The sequence below is a fragment of the Alexandromys fortis genome, unplaced genomic scaffold, assembly GCF_014885135.2.
Source record: "Alexandromys fortis isolate MF-2015 unplaced genomic scaffold, M_Fortis_MF-2015_v1.1 scaffold_363, whole genome shotgun sequence".
Classification (NCBI taxonomy): domain Eukaryota; kingdom Metazoa; phylum Chordata; class Mammalia; order Rodentia; family Cricetidae; genus Alexandromys; species Alexandromys fortis.
This window is the reverse complement of record NW_026068233.1, coordinates 587,868-600,001: the sequence shown is the minus strand read 5'-3', so window position 1 is coordinate 600,001 and position 12,134 is coordinate 587,868. Positions and strand designations below refer to the sequence as shown.

Here is a 12,134-nt window from a genome sequence, read left to right as displayed (position 1 = left end):
TTGCTCTTCAATTCCCCAGGCTCTCCTCTGAGACATTTTTTTCCTCAGGAAAGCTATCTTTCCCTCACCTTTCTTCACCCCACGGCCTCTGGCAGCTGAAAAGTTTCCCACCTCCTTACATCTTGGCTCATGTATAAAACTCAGTCAAAGGCTTACTGAGGGAACTAGCAAAGGCTGCTTCTGGCTAGGGGTCACTGCTGGGGGTTTCAGGCTCCACCAGGTCCTTCCTAATGCTGAGGGGACCACAGAAGGGCCTTTTCAGAATTTCCTCCAGGCACTTTTAATGGGAAAGGCAGACTTGGATAATAAACCTTTTAGGTAGGCTGGGGCTACCCTAAAATTGATTCATCTGCTCCTCTCACTGACTCTCCCATTCTCTCCAGTACAAACAACTGGCTGTCATCGTAGCTAGCTCACCCACCTGTGCCCCAAGTTTCAGTCTGATAGGTGACCCTCAGCTCAGCAGCAGGCACACAAACCACAGATGCTGCTCATAGGGTCACCACAAAAATGGCTCAGGCAGGGTTAGAGAGATGGCTCAGAGGTAAAGAGCATTGCCTGCTCTTCCAAAGGTCCTGAGTTCAATTCCCAGCAACCACATGGTGGCTCACAACCATCTGTAATGGGGTCTGGTGCCCTCTTCTGGCCTGCAGGCATACACGCAGAATATTGTATACATAATAAATAAGAGCTTTAAAAAAAAAAAGGAATTTGACAATTGCTTAATTCAAAACATACCAACATGACTGGTCCCTGAATTATATATAACCAGGTCATAGGACCCATACCTTCTTCATGCTGGGCATGTGTTTCTAGACTATCAGACTTTTCAAACAACAAACCCCAAAGAATTAAATTCCTGCCATACTATGAAAAGGGCTAATCTGATGCCCTGGTGTACTTCTCACATCTGATAGGACCACCTTGATAGCAGATGAGAGCTGGAACAATGCTGACCAGTCAATAATTTAGTAGCAATCAGTTAGTAGCAGGGCGGTGGTGGTGCACACTTTTAATCCCAGCACTCAGGAGGCAGAGGCAGGCGGATCTCTGTGAGTTCGAGTCCAGTCTGGTCTACAAGAGCTAGTTCCAGGACAGGCTCCAAAACCAGAGAAACCCTGTCTCGAAAAACACCATAATTATTATGATGGGTAAGCCAGTTAGTAATGCCTTCTATTTAAGCCTAACCCCAGGGGCTCAGCCATCACTGAGCTCCTCTTCCCAATGTGGGCACATTGAATGTTTTGACTAGTCATCTTTTAAGGCAAGATCTCCTGCCTCTAAGCTGGCTTCGAATGACCTTGAGCTTATTATTGCCCTGCCTCCCACCTCCACAGTGCTGGGTTACAGGCAGACCTGGGGCTCTGCAGACTGTCTGACCCCAACTGGTGTAGCAGGACTTCCAGCTGAGCCTACATTGTCTGGGTCCAGGGTGTGGTCTCTAGCAACCCCACCTTTCCAAGACAGGGTTTCTGTAGTCCTGCAGTCCAGAACACCTCTGCCTGTTGGGTGCCAGAATTAAAGGTATGTGCCACCACCATCTGACCTCTACTAACATTTTTCTTCTTGCTACAGGGGCTTGAGTTAGAGAGTTCAAATTAAGATTCTTCACAAACATTCCGGATTCCCTTCAAACATCCACAATCTATTATAAAGGTCAAGCACCATACCCTACTAACCCATAAAGATCTCAGCCAAACCTATTTCCCCCAACCAGCTTAGTACATTTGTACTCCTAGGTTCTGGCACATGGAATAAAAACCTGTCCAAAAAAAAAAAAAAAAAAGGATCGTGGTGGCGCAAGCCAAGCCTTTAATCTCAGCACTTGTGAAGCAAAGGCAGCAGGCTCTAAAGATACTGAGAAACCCTGTCTTGAACTCCCAAAACCAAACTAGTAAAACATAGCCCCACTCCAGAGCCAGTCATTCTGTGATACTACAGCTGCCCTTGAGTTCAAGTGGCAGAGACTCTGACCTTTGACCTAAAATCAGATTTATGTTAAGCACAGACCACTAAGTAAGTATAAAAACAATCGGCTGATCACTAACCTTAAATGGACCCACTAAAAGGGGTCACTCATGGAGGCAGAGGAGCAAGCCAGCTTGGACTATCTAGCAAGAAGCTATCAAGGGGGAGGGAGAAGAATCTGAAGCAAAAGCCAGTTTCCCACTTGCACTGGAAACATTTTTATTGACAATTTAGGACAGTTAACACACAGACAAAGAAAAGACAATGAAGAGTAGACAATGCACCACGGGGCTAATATTCCTCACCCTCATCATCTCCTTCAGCACTGTCGGCCCCAACCTCCTCATAATCCTTCTCCAGGGCAGCCATGTCTTCACGGGCCTCAGAGAACTCCCCCTCCTCCATGCCCTCACCCACATACCAGTGCACAAAGGCACGCTTGGCATACATCAGATCAAACTTGTGATCTAGGCGGGCCCAGGCCTCAGCGATGGCTGTGGTGTTGCTCAGCATGCACACAGCTCTCTGGACCTTGGCCAGGTCTCCACCAGGTACCACAGTGGGAGGCTGGTAATTAATGCCAACCTTGAAGCCAGTGGGGCACCAGTCCACAAACTGGATGGTACGCTTGGTCTTGATGGTGGCAATGGCAGCATTGACATCTTTGGGAACCACGTCACCACGGTACAGCAGGCAGCAAGCCATGTATTTACCGTGGCGAGGGTCACATTTCACCATCTGGTTGGCTGGCTCGAAGCAGGCATTGGTGATCTCTGCTACTGTAAGCTGCTCATGGTAGGCTTTCTCAGCAGAGATGACAGGGGCATATGTGGCCAGAGGGAAGTGGATACGAGGGTAGGGCACCAGGTTGGTCTGGAATTCTGTCAGGTCAACATTCAGGGCTCCATCAAATCTGAGGGAAGCAGTGATGGAGGACACAATCTGGCTAATGAGGCGGTTAAGGTTGGTGTAGGTGGGGCGCTCAATGTCGAGATTTCTACGACAGATGTCATAGATGGCCTCGTTGTCCACCATGAAGGCACAATCAGAGTGCTCCAAGGTGGTGTGGGTGGTAAGGATGGAGTTGTAGGGCTCAACCACAGCGGTGGAAACCTGGGGGGCAGGGTAGATGGAGAACTCCAGCTTGGACTTCTTTCCGTAATCAACAGAGAGCCTCTCCATCAGCAGGGAGGTGAACCCAGAGCCAGTTCCCCCGCCAAAGCTGTGGAAGACCAAGAAGCCCTGAAGCCCTGTGCACTGGTCGGCCTGTAAGAAAGAGAAAAGTTCATTTAATGTTGAGAAACATCTTGTGAAAGTTGCGATGGGTGTTAGTCTGTGACTAACTGCTGATAAAGTTCTGGAATCAAGAGTAGCCGGCCAGAGCAGTAAGGAACTGCTAAGTGACTCAGAGGGACTTCTGGGGGCTGAGGACATTTCCTAACTGATTTTAAAATCAACTACTTCCATCTTCATTAGGACATCAGATCTGAACACACAGCCGACTTTAGTTGCTGGGAAACCAGGCTCTGGTGACCAAACTGTGGGTCAGACCACAAGGGCACCTTGAAATCAGCTGGAATTTCCAGAGGGCTGGATTCAGACCTCTCATGTGTTGCCAAATCTGTGAAACATCTAAGCTGAAACACAGGACGGCCAAGTTTCACTACCCAGGGCAGTGTCAGGCCATGTGGGTGGGTCCCACCTCACATGGGACAAATTAATTTCTCTATCTCACTTATTAAAATAGTGACCTAGCTCAGGTTGCCAATTAAATGAGTACGCGGACTAACGCTTGGCACAGTAGACACTCAGTATGTCCGGGTGTCTATTCATTCCGGGCAAGGTGAGTCCCTTTCTATCAGCACTCCACTAAGACACCTCAGGTCACCAGGGCTCCCCGCTCCACTCAACTGGTCTACCTGACTAGCAAATTGTTACACAACAGCAGGCCAAATCTGACCTCTGCGTGTATTTTTTTCTGGTCATGGAGAGAGAACCTGGTACACACTAGACAAGTACTCTGCTACTTGGCTCCCTCCCTGTGACCTTGCAGATAGATGAGACTTCACTGATCCAGAGTTCAGGCATCCTATGGTCTAATGTCATGCCCATCCTGCAGACAGAGGCACCAAGGTCAAAGGCAATTCTATTAGTGACCATCTCAGCAGGGTAGTGGCTTTTACTAGATTTCTGTGCCCCTCAATAGTCAGTGTAGCTCCAACGTCATTTGCGTTGGAACAATTAACCCAATCCCAAAGGGAAGTCAAGAAAAGCGTGAAGTTATGAGGCAAGCCCTGGCTTTAGGAGACCAGCTGTGGTTGGACTTAGCATGTGATTTCCCCAGTAAACAGCTTGCTGGCCTATGGGCCTGCATGTTAATCACTGACAAGCCTGGCAAAGGGTGGTCATCTGATTAGGTGGCTCAATAAAACACATTTACCAGCTTTCCTGATAGGACTAGAGTTGCTTAGGTCCTTTCAGCCGGAGCCAGTTGGCTGCCCTGAATGCTAGGCAATTACTTCTCTGGGATTTCTGATCTTGGACCTTCAGGTTCCAACAAGGACCTGCTTCCCCAATAAGGAATCTCTAGACTCCACCTCGAGCTTTGCTGGAAGACTCTTCCGCAAACTCTAATTTTACTTCATGTGTGTGGTACCCACAGAGACAAGAGCGCACCGGACTCGAGTTAGACAACTGTGAGCCACTATGTGGGTGCTGGGAATCAAACCTAGATCCTCTGGACAAGCAAGCTAGTGCTTTTTGCTTAACTGTTATGCCATCTCTCCAGGTGTTTCTAAGTGGCTCACATGGGCTTCTTGGACCTGAAACATTGTTCCTTCTGTGATGAGGACTGAAACCAGGGCCCTGTAAATGCTGGGTGACCACACTATGAACGAGCTGCAGCCACGGCTGAGCCTTCACTGCTAGCTAACATGAGAGCCTACATATTTCCAAATGAGCTTTATCATTTAGTCACATGGAAGTGTCAGCCACCTACTCAGTGTGACTAAGAGGATCTAAAGAGGGGTGTGAACGTCTGAGCTGGAAACAGAAGCTCAACATAGTCTTCACTGTTGGGGGAATGAGAAACTTGCTGGTTTTCACCTGGACAGCTGAGTGCAGTGTCCTCGTTGAATTAATTACCATAATGCCCAAAATTTTGGTAAAACCATCCATAGAACTTCTTCCCCATAACACTGCACTTACCAGCTTGCGAATTCTGTCCAAGACGAGGTCAATGATCTCCTTGCCAATGGTGTAGTGGCCACGGGCATAGTTATTGGCAGCATCTTCCTTGCCTGTGATGAGCTGCTCAGGGTGGAAGAGCTGGCGGTAGGTACCAGTGCGAACCTCATCTGGAAAAGGAGGACAAGTCAGCCACCCGCCACCAACACTGGCTCACTCATCCTTCAGCATCTGAAGAGAGGTCTGAGGATGTGACCCGGGCAGAATGCCTCAGGGAAGCCCCTGGTCCACTTACCAATAACCGTGGGCTCCAGGTCTACGAACACTGCCCGGGGCACGTGCTTGCCAGCGCCTGTCTCACTGAAGAAGGTGTTGAAGGAGTCGTCTCCTCCCCCAATGGTCTTGTCACTTGGCATCTGGCCGTCAGGCTGGATGCCATGTTCCAGGCAGTAGAGTTCCCAGCAGGCATTGCCGATCTGGACACCAGCCTGGCCGACGTGGATGGAGATGCACTCACGCTGTGGAAAGGGGAAAGGAAATGTCAGAACAGGACAAGTGAGGAATTAGGGATGGCTCACATCTAAATGACAAACCTTCAGAGACATCATCGCTCCTGTCTAGAACTACATTTCACAAAAGCTCTAACTCAGGGGAAAATGCTTTCAGGTAGGCATTAATGCTATTGACCTACTAAGCAAGGCCAGGCCCGTCCACCCACTGGATCCCTAATAGTTCAGGCTCCCGCTACTGTAAAATGGCACACAAGATGCTAGAATCCCCAGCTCCTGAAGCTGGCTGCTGAGTCCTCAACCTAGACAGAATCCTCCCTTCCAGGGCTGAGTCACTTGACTAGTCACTCTGAGCTCATTGTGGTTCCTCTTTAATCCAGTTCTTTAGGAGACAAAACTTCCTCTCCCCTGTAAAACCAGCCTAAGCCAGCCCCATGACTCAGAGAAAATGCTAGGTAAGCAGTTGACTGGTGTGGCCAGAGGCAGCCTTTCCAACAGTGAAGACTAATCTGTAAGGAAAGCGTTTTCCCTCCGCTGTCAACCCATCTGCTGGGAGGAAAGGATGCTGTAAGGGCCAGACGGCTCCCGAAACTTCGCCACACTAAGAAACGAGGCTGGAGAGTGGGGAGAGAAAGGAGAAATTAGTCGTTCCCCACGAGACGATATTGTACGTTTCTGGCACTATGAAAAAGTAATTGTGAGAATCTAACAGTGGGGGAATATTTGTTTTTCATTCCTTCCTGATCACACTAATTCTGAAGCTACCAAACCTATATTCGATTAGTCAGTGAAGCAGCCCTGAGAAGGAAGAACCCATGCTCATAATTCCTAACAGAGGAGACTTAGAATCTGGCAGAAAACCTCATCGTTCCTACTTTTGTGCTTGCATTTATTTATCTTGGTTCTTTAGAGACAGGGCTTGTGTAGCTTTTCCTGTCCTGGAACTTGTTCTGTAGGCCAGGCTGCCCTTGAACTCAGATCCATGGGACCTTGCCTCTGGAGTGCTGGGATTATTTAAAGGTGTGCACCACCACTGCCAGGCCTCTGGGTACTTCTATGAAGCCATTTCCGAAAGGCCACTCTGGGTGGGTAGCCCTGTTCTAAGAGCTAAAAAAATTCCAAATTAAATAAAAGAAAACATGCAAAGCACCTGTGTCAGCTCCAGGGCAGGAGCCCAGGATAGTGAAATAAGACAGGACCAACAACCTTTGACCTGGCCTTTCCTTCTGTGCTTCCCATAAATCAAGGGTTCTGACCACACTGAGTTCAGTGTCTCCTGCCCTGAGGACTGTGGAGGAGGTGCAACTCTTGTTCAAATGACCTTCACCTGGACTTTTGGAACCTCCAACAGTCCCGGAAGCTAGAGAACTGCCTACAGGTCCAGGAAGCCACCTCGTTCCTATAAAGCAGCAGTCTTTTGGTCCCCAAGTCAGCCTGTACTGCCTCTTTGCTGCCAGGATGACTTGGAGGAGTTTAACTGCCAATCTGAGTTCAATCTCTGGGACCTACTTAGTAGTGGAACAAGGGAACCAGCTTTCCCATGTGGGCCATCAACTCCACAGGCAAGCTGTGTCGCACATACATCCACAGATAAATGCAAAAAATCTTTAGAAAACTGCCAGGCCGTGGGTGGTGGCACATGCCTTTAATCCCAGCACTGGGGAGGCAAAGGCAGGAGGATCTCTGCGAGTTCGAGACCAGCCTGGTCTATAAGAGGTAGTTCCAGGGCAGGCTCCAAAGCTACAGAGAAATTATCTGGAAAAAAAAAATTAAAAAAAAAATCTTTAGAAAACAAACCTGTCTCTTGGAAGCTAAAAAGGCAACGTCACCAGCCACTTAGTCTAGTCCAGCCTCAACTGAGTCAGCAGCTCGGCTTTCAGTGCTTGCCCAACAGGTAAGCCCCAGGCTTTTCCGAGTTGCATCTTTTGGACTTGCTTGGTCAGAAGATTCAAGCCAGGCGTTACATACTTTTGTAACTACAGCACCCAGTTACTTCCTGAATCCCGCTTTCAGGATACAATTTTTAAAGTTTCTTTGGGTGTGAAGAGGAGCTGGCTCATTTGGTAAAGGGGGTTTACTACAGAGCCTTAACCCCAGGGAAAGCCACCTACTCCTGGCCCACAAGCTTACGGAGGATTCTGAAATCAGAGCCACACAAGCGAGTTTTAAGTGAAACAAAACACAAGCTTTTGGGCTGGGGATTTAGCGCAGTTGGAAGAGGTCTTGCCTCTGTTCCAGCTCTGCAAAACCTAGACGTGCCGTGGTGGCACAAGCCTGTAATTCCAGCCCAAGGGTGATCTCTCCCTCCACCCAAAAACTTCCATAGACCTTCAAAAACCACTCTTAATTTTGTTTGTTAAAACAAACAAAAAGAAAACAAGAGAACCTGATGCCCCTGATGTAGTGGTGGGGCCCTTGACATTTTGTTTGTTTTTTCGAGAAGGGTTTTTCTGGCAGCTTTTGGAGCCTGTCCTTGGATTAAAGGCGTGTGCCACCATTGCAGGGCCTTGGACAGGTTTGTTTCAACAGGATTTGTCCTGCAAATGAAGTAGACCAGAGATCTGCCTCCTGAATGCTGGGGTTAAAGGCATGTGCCACCATTTTTGACCTTAACCAGCTTTATGAGAAACGTGGGAAGGAGCTAGGACAAAAAGTGGTTAATGGAGTTGTCATCATGAATTATGAAGCTGCGCCCTTCATGTGGTATGGAGTTTTACACCGTTCCCTTCTCTTCTGAGGTACTGAATAGGAACTCGGCTGCTTCCAGGCTAGGCAAATGCTCTCCTAAAATATTTAAACTTACCTAGCAGGAAGGTTCCCTTTTCCAAGATTAGTTACTGCAGCCCACACTAGCCTGGGACTACCTAGGGAGCCTGAGAAGCCCCAAACCGAACAATCCCCCTGCCTCAGCTCCCCAAGTGTTAACAGAAACTACCCACCCAGGGTCTCACTGGCTGACCTAAACTTAATACCCACCTGCTTCTGCCTCCAGAGCCCAGAGATTAAAGGCTACCAGCCCTCCATCCTGAGTTCCTGTTTCTTTAAAACTGAACATGGCCCATGAACTAAATGGGTGGTTTGATAATTGTTTAGCCAAGACTGGTCTTCAATTCAGCATCTTCCTGCCTCAACTCTCAAATTCAGAAATCAAAAACTATTTGTTGAGCAGGGCGGTGGTGGCACACGCCTTTAACCGCACCGAGGGCTATGATTGGCGAGTTCGAAAGTTCAAACCAAACTCCTGTAGACGGAGTTGGAAAGGAGAAGGGAGGCAGAGGCAGGCAGGTCTCTGAGTTCGCGGCCAACCTGGTCTCCAAGAACTAGTTCCTGCCAGACGGTGGTGGCGCACGCCTTTAATCTCAGCACTCGGGAGGCAGAAGCAGGCGGATCTGAGTTCGAGGCCAACCTAGACTACAAGAGCTACTTCCAGGCCAGGCTCCAAAACTACAAAGAAACCCTGTCTGGAAAAACCAAATAAATAAATACAGCAAAACATGTGTTTTTGATAGAAAACTAATTTAGCTTAATATACCCCTGAGCTAGAAATAGGCTGGATTAGGGGATATTGGACGGCTGATTGTTCCCTTTCACGGAGGAGCTCGCCTTCCCAGGTGCACAGCGGCAGCTGGTAGGTCCCGGGATTGGCCACAGGTGACTCAGCAGCGAGTCACAGGGCGTGGGGACGGTGCCCGGAAGTGTTTGCTCAGTCCGCCCGGAGTGCACGAGGTCCTCCGGGGTACCCCAGCTGGGAAAGGAACATCATTTGAGAAAAAAAGGAGACCCTTTAGTCTCTCCACTCTCGTGATCAATGTGAAAGCTCCCTGCCTTTCCAGGGGCGGCCAGCGGCCCAGACGGGATGTTTTCCTCCCAGTGCCGTCAAGAGGGAAGTACGCGATTCCAGACCAAAGCGATTCAGTCTGGTGGACTAGGCTTTCCCACCCCGGTCGCCAGAATGCAGCCTAACTGGAGGCGGCCGTCGGGGGGCTGTCGCAGACACAGATCCCTGGGCAGCCCGCAGTTCCTGCGGTCCCTTCAGACGTTCCCATCCCGGCCCCACAGCCACACTCACCATATTTAGTCCTTGAAGTGGTCCGCGAAAACTGAGTCGGAGAGGGTGATTAGGACCTCCCACTAGCAGACTACCAAGGAGTCCGGGGGAGCAGCAGTGAGAGGTCCGCCTCCAGGAGAAGTCTTATATACCCTGGCCCAGACCACGAGTCGGGAGGGCGGACACCAGACCCCGCCCCGGGCCGCACCGAGGGCGATGATTGGCGAGTTCGAAAGTTCAAACTAAACTCCTGTAGACGGAGTTGGAAAGGAGGAGAAGGGGTGGAGACGTGGAGGGTCGCTCCAGGGGCCAGGTGGGGCGGGGTAGGGAAGGCGATTGGACGTTGAAGGACAGGAAGATCTTTGTGCAGGTAGAGGGGGTGGCCAGGACCACAGCCGGTCGCCCCACCCAGCCCTGCGGAGTCCGGAAGAGTGAGCCGGCGAGCTGACCCGGAGATCAGCGGCCGCGGGCGGGGTGGTGACTGCGATAGCCTTGGGGGCCCAGGATGGAAACGCCCAGTTTATTTGACGGCACAGTGGGAGGGGCGGAGCTGAAGTTAGCGGCCGCTGAAGGTGCCTTACAGCTGCACCGGTGCGGCACCTGAAGACGATCTTGTTTCCTAATCTTGCCGCCACTGGGTCCTAAATACTTCACGCATCCTCCCTCCCTTCTCCCACCTCCAAGTACTGGATTTCTGCCCGCGCAACCCCAGCGCCCTTTCCACAGGTTTTATTTTTGAAGGCCGAGTCTCCCTCAGCCTTCAGCTCTAGTCCTCTCTAAGTGAACCTTCCGAGTCTTGAGAGCCTTAGCCTCGTAGGTATAAAGAATTATTCGGTCCACTATAAGAGTGACTGCTGAGCCGAGCACAAATCCCAGTACTCGGGAGGCAGAGGCACACGGATCTCTGAGTTCGAAATGCCCTCGGGTGAGCTTAATTGCTCCTTGGTTGCCCTTGTTACTACTGTTCGCTGCCAAGTGTGATGATCTAAATTCAAACCCAGTGCCCACATGGTAGAAGGACAGCCCATCTCCTGCGGTCTCTCCTCTGACCTCCACACCCACACTGTGGCCTGTGGGTTCCCAAACACATACACGATAAGGGAAATTTTTTTAAACATAATCATGCTTGTAATCCTAGTATGCAGGATATGGAAACAGAAGGCTTTCTGAATGTTCACAGTTATCTTGGTCTAGATAGAGAGTTCTAGGTCAACCAGTGGTGTGCAGGAAACCCCGTCTGCCCCTCTCCAATACACAAACAAAACTACTCTCCGGTTGTGAAATGATTGAGATACCGGTTTAAATTTGCTGCCCCCTGCTGGAAATTTTTGGATATGGCTGGTAGAGTTTTTGCTTAGCATTTCTCAAGGCTCCTGTTCTTCCACTTGGCCTTTTTCAGCTTCCCTAGGAGCTCCTCTCAGGCCCAGATAGCCAAAGGAACAACCTGGGGGCACTGAACAGCATCCTCCCTGAGAATTCTTCCAGCCTTGGCATTCTGGGACACCAGGCCTTCCCGTTCCTGCTGTTTTCACGGACAAGGTTAGGAACAGGCCTCATCCAGTCTTTCAAGAATCCCATTCCTCAATGACTGCCTGAGTAAAACAATCCCACTGGTTAGCCTTACAGACCAGAGTATGGTAACACATGTCTTTAATCTCAGTAGCCATAATGACACACACCTTTAATCCCAGAAAACACACTAGTTGCCATAGAAACTAGGCGGTGCGTGCTTGCCTTTAATGATGGAGGTGCAGGATTTTAATCCCAGCCCTAGAAAGGATTATAAAAACCAGAAAGACAGCTCTCAGACCTGTCATTCTGAGATTCCTGGAGGCAGAAAAAAAAATCACATTCCTTGCTGGGCAATAGTGGCCCACGCCTTTAATCCCAGCACTCGGGAGGCAGATGCAGGCAGATCTCTGTGAGTTTGAGGCCAGCCTGGTCTACAAGAGCTAGTTCCTGGACAACTTTCTCCAAAAAAAAAAAAAATTAATTTATTATGTGCACTGTTCTACCTGCATGTGTGCCTGCAGGCCAGAAGAAGGCACCAGATCTCATTACAGACTGTGGTTGTGGGCCACCATGCTACTGCTCAGAATTGAACTCAGGTCCTCTGAGCCATCTCTCCAGTCCCTCCATAGATGAAGAACTATGATTCCATCTTTAGGCAGCCAATGGCTGGTCATCATCTTTGCTAGGGTTGGAGAAGATGGATGCCATGTGACTTCACTGCCATCTTTAAGGTGGCCAACGTGGCTACCAAGAAGGCAGCAACAGGTCTCCAAGACATTTTTAACTAGCATAGATTTTTAAAAACGATAATTCCTGTCATGCAAACAAGGTTTGTGAAAGATAGGATTTAAAACAATGTGTGTGTGTGTGTGTGTGTGTGTGTGTGTGTGTGTGTGTGTGTGTGTGTGTGT

The 12,134-nt window shown here is 49.5% G+C and overlaps 1 protein-coding gene across 1 annotated transcript; it reads right to left on the bottom strand.

Moving 5' to 3' along the window:
- Nucleotides 1-2,162: 2,162 nt before the first annotated feature.
- On the bottom strand, nucleotides 2,163-9,889 carry LOC126493774 (tubulin alpha-1C chain). The gene is made up of 4 exons (XM_050130885.1): nucleotides 9,733-9,889; nucleotides 5,450-5,672; nucleotides 5,176-5,324; nucleotides 2,163-3,234 (listed from the first exon to the last, which is right to left on the bottom strand). Exons 1-4 carry the CDS (start codon nucleotides 9,733-9,735, stop codon nucleotides 2,260-2,262), a joined length of 1,350 nt encoding a protein of 449 aa, XP_049986842.1. The 5' UTR covers nucleotides 9,736-9,889; the 3' UTR covers nucleotides 2,163-2,259.
- Between the last annotated feature and the right edge of the window lie 2,245 nt (nucleotides 9,890-12,134).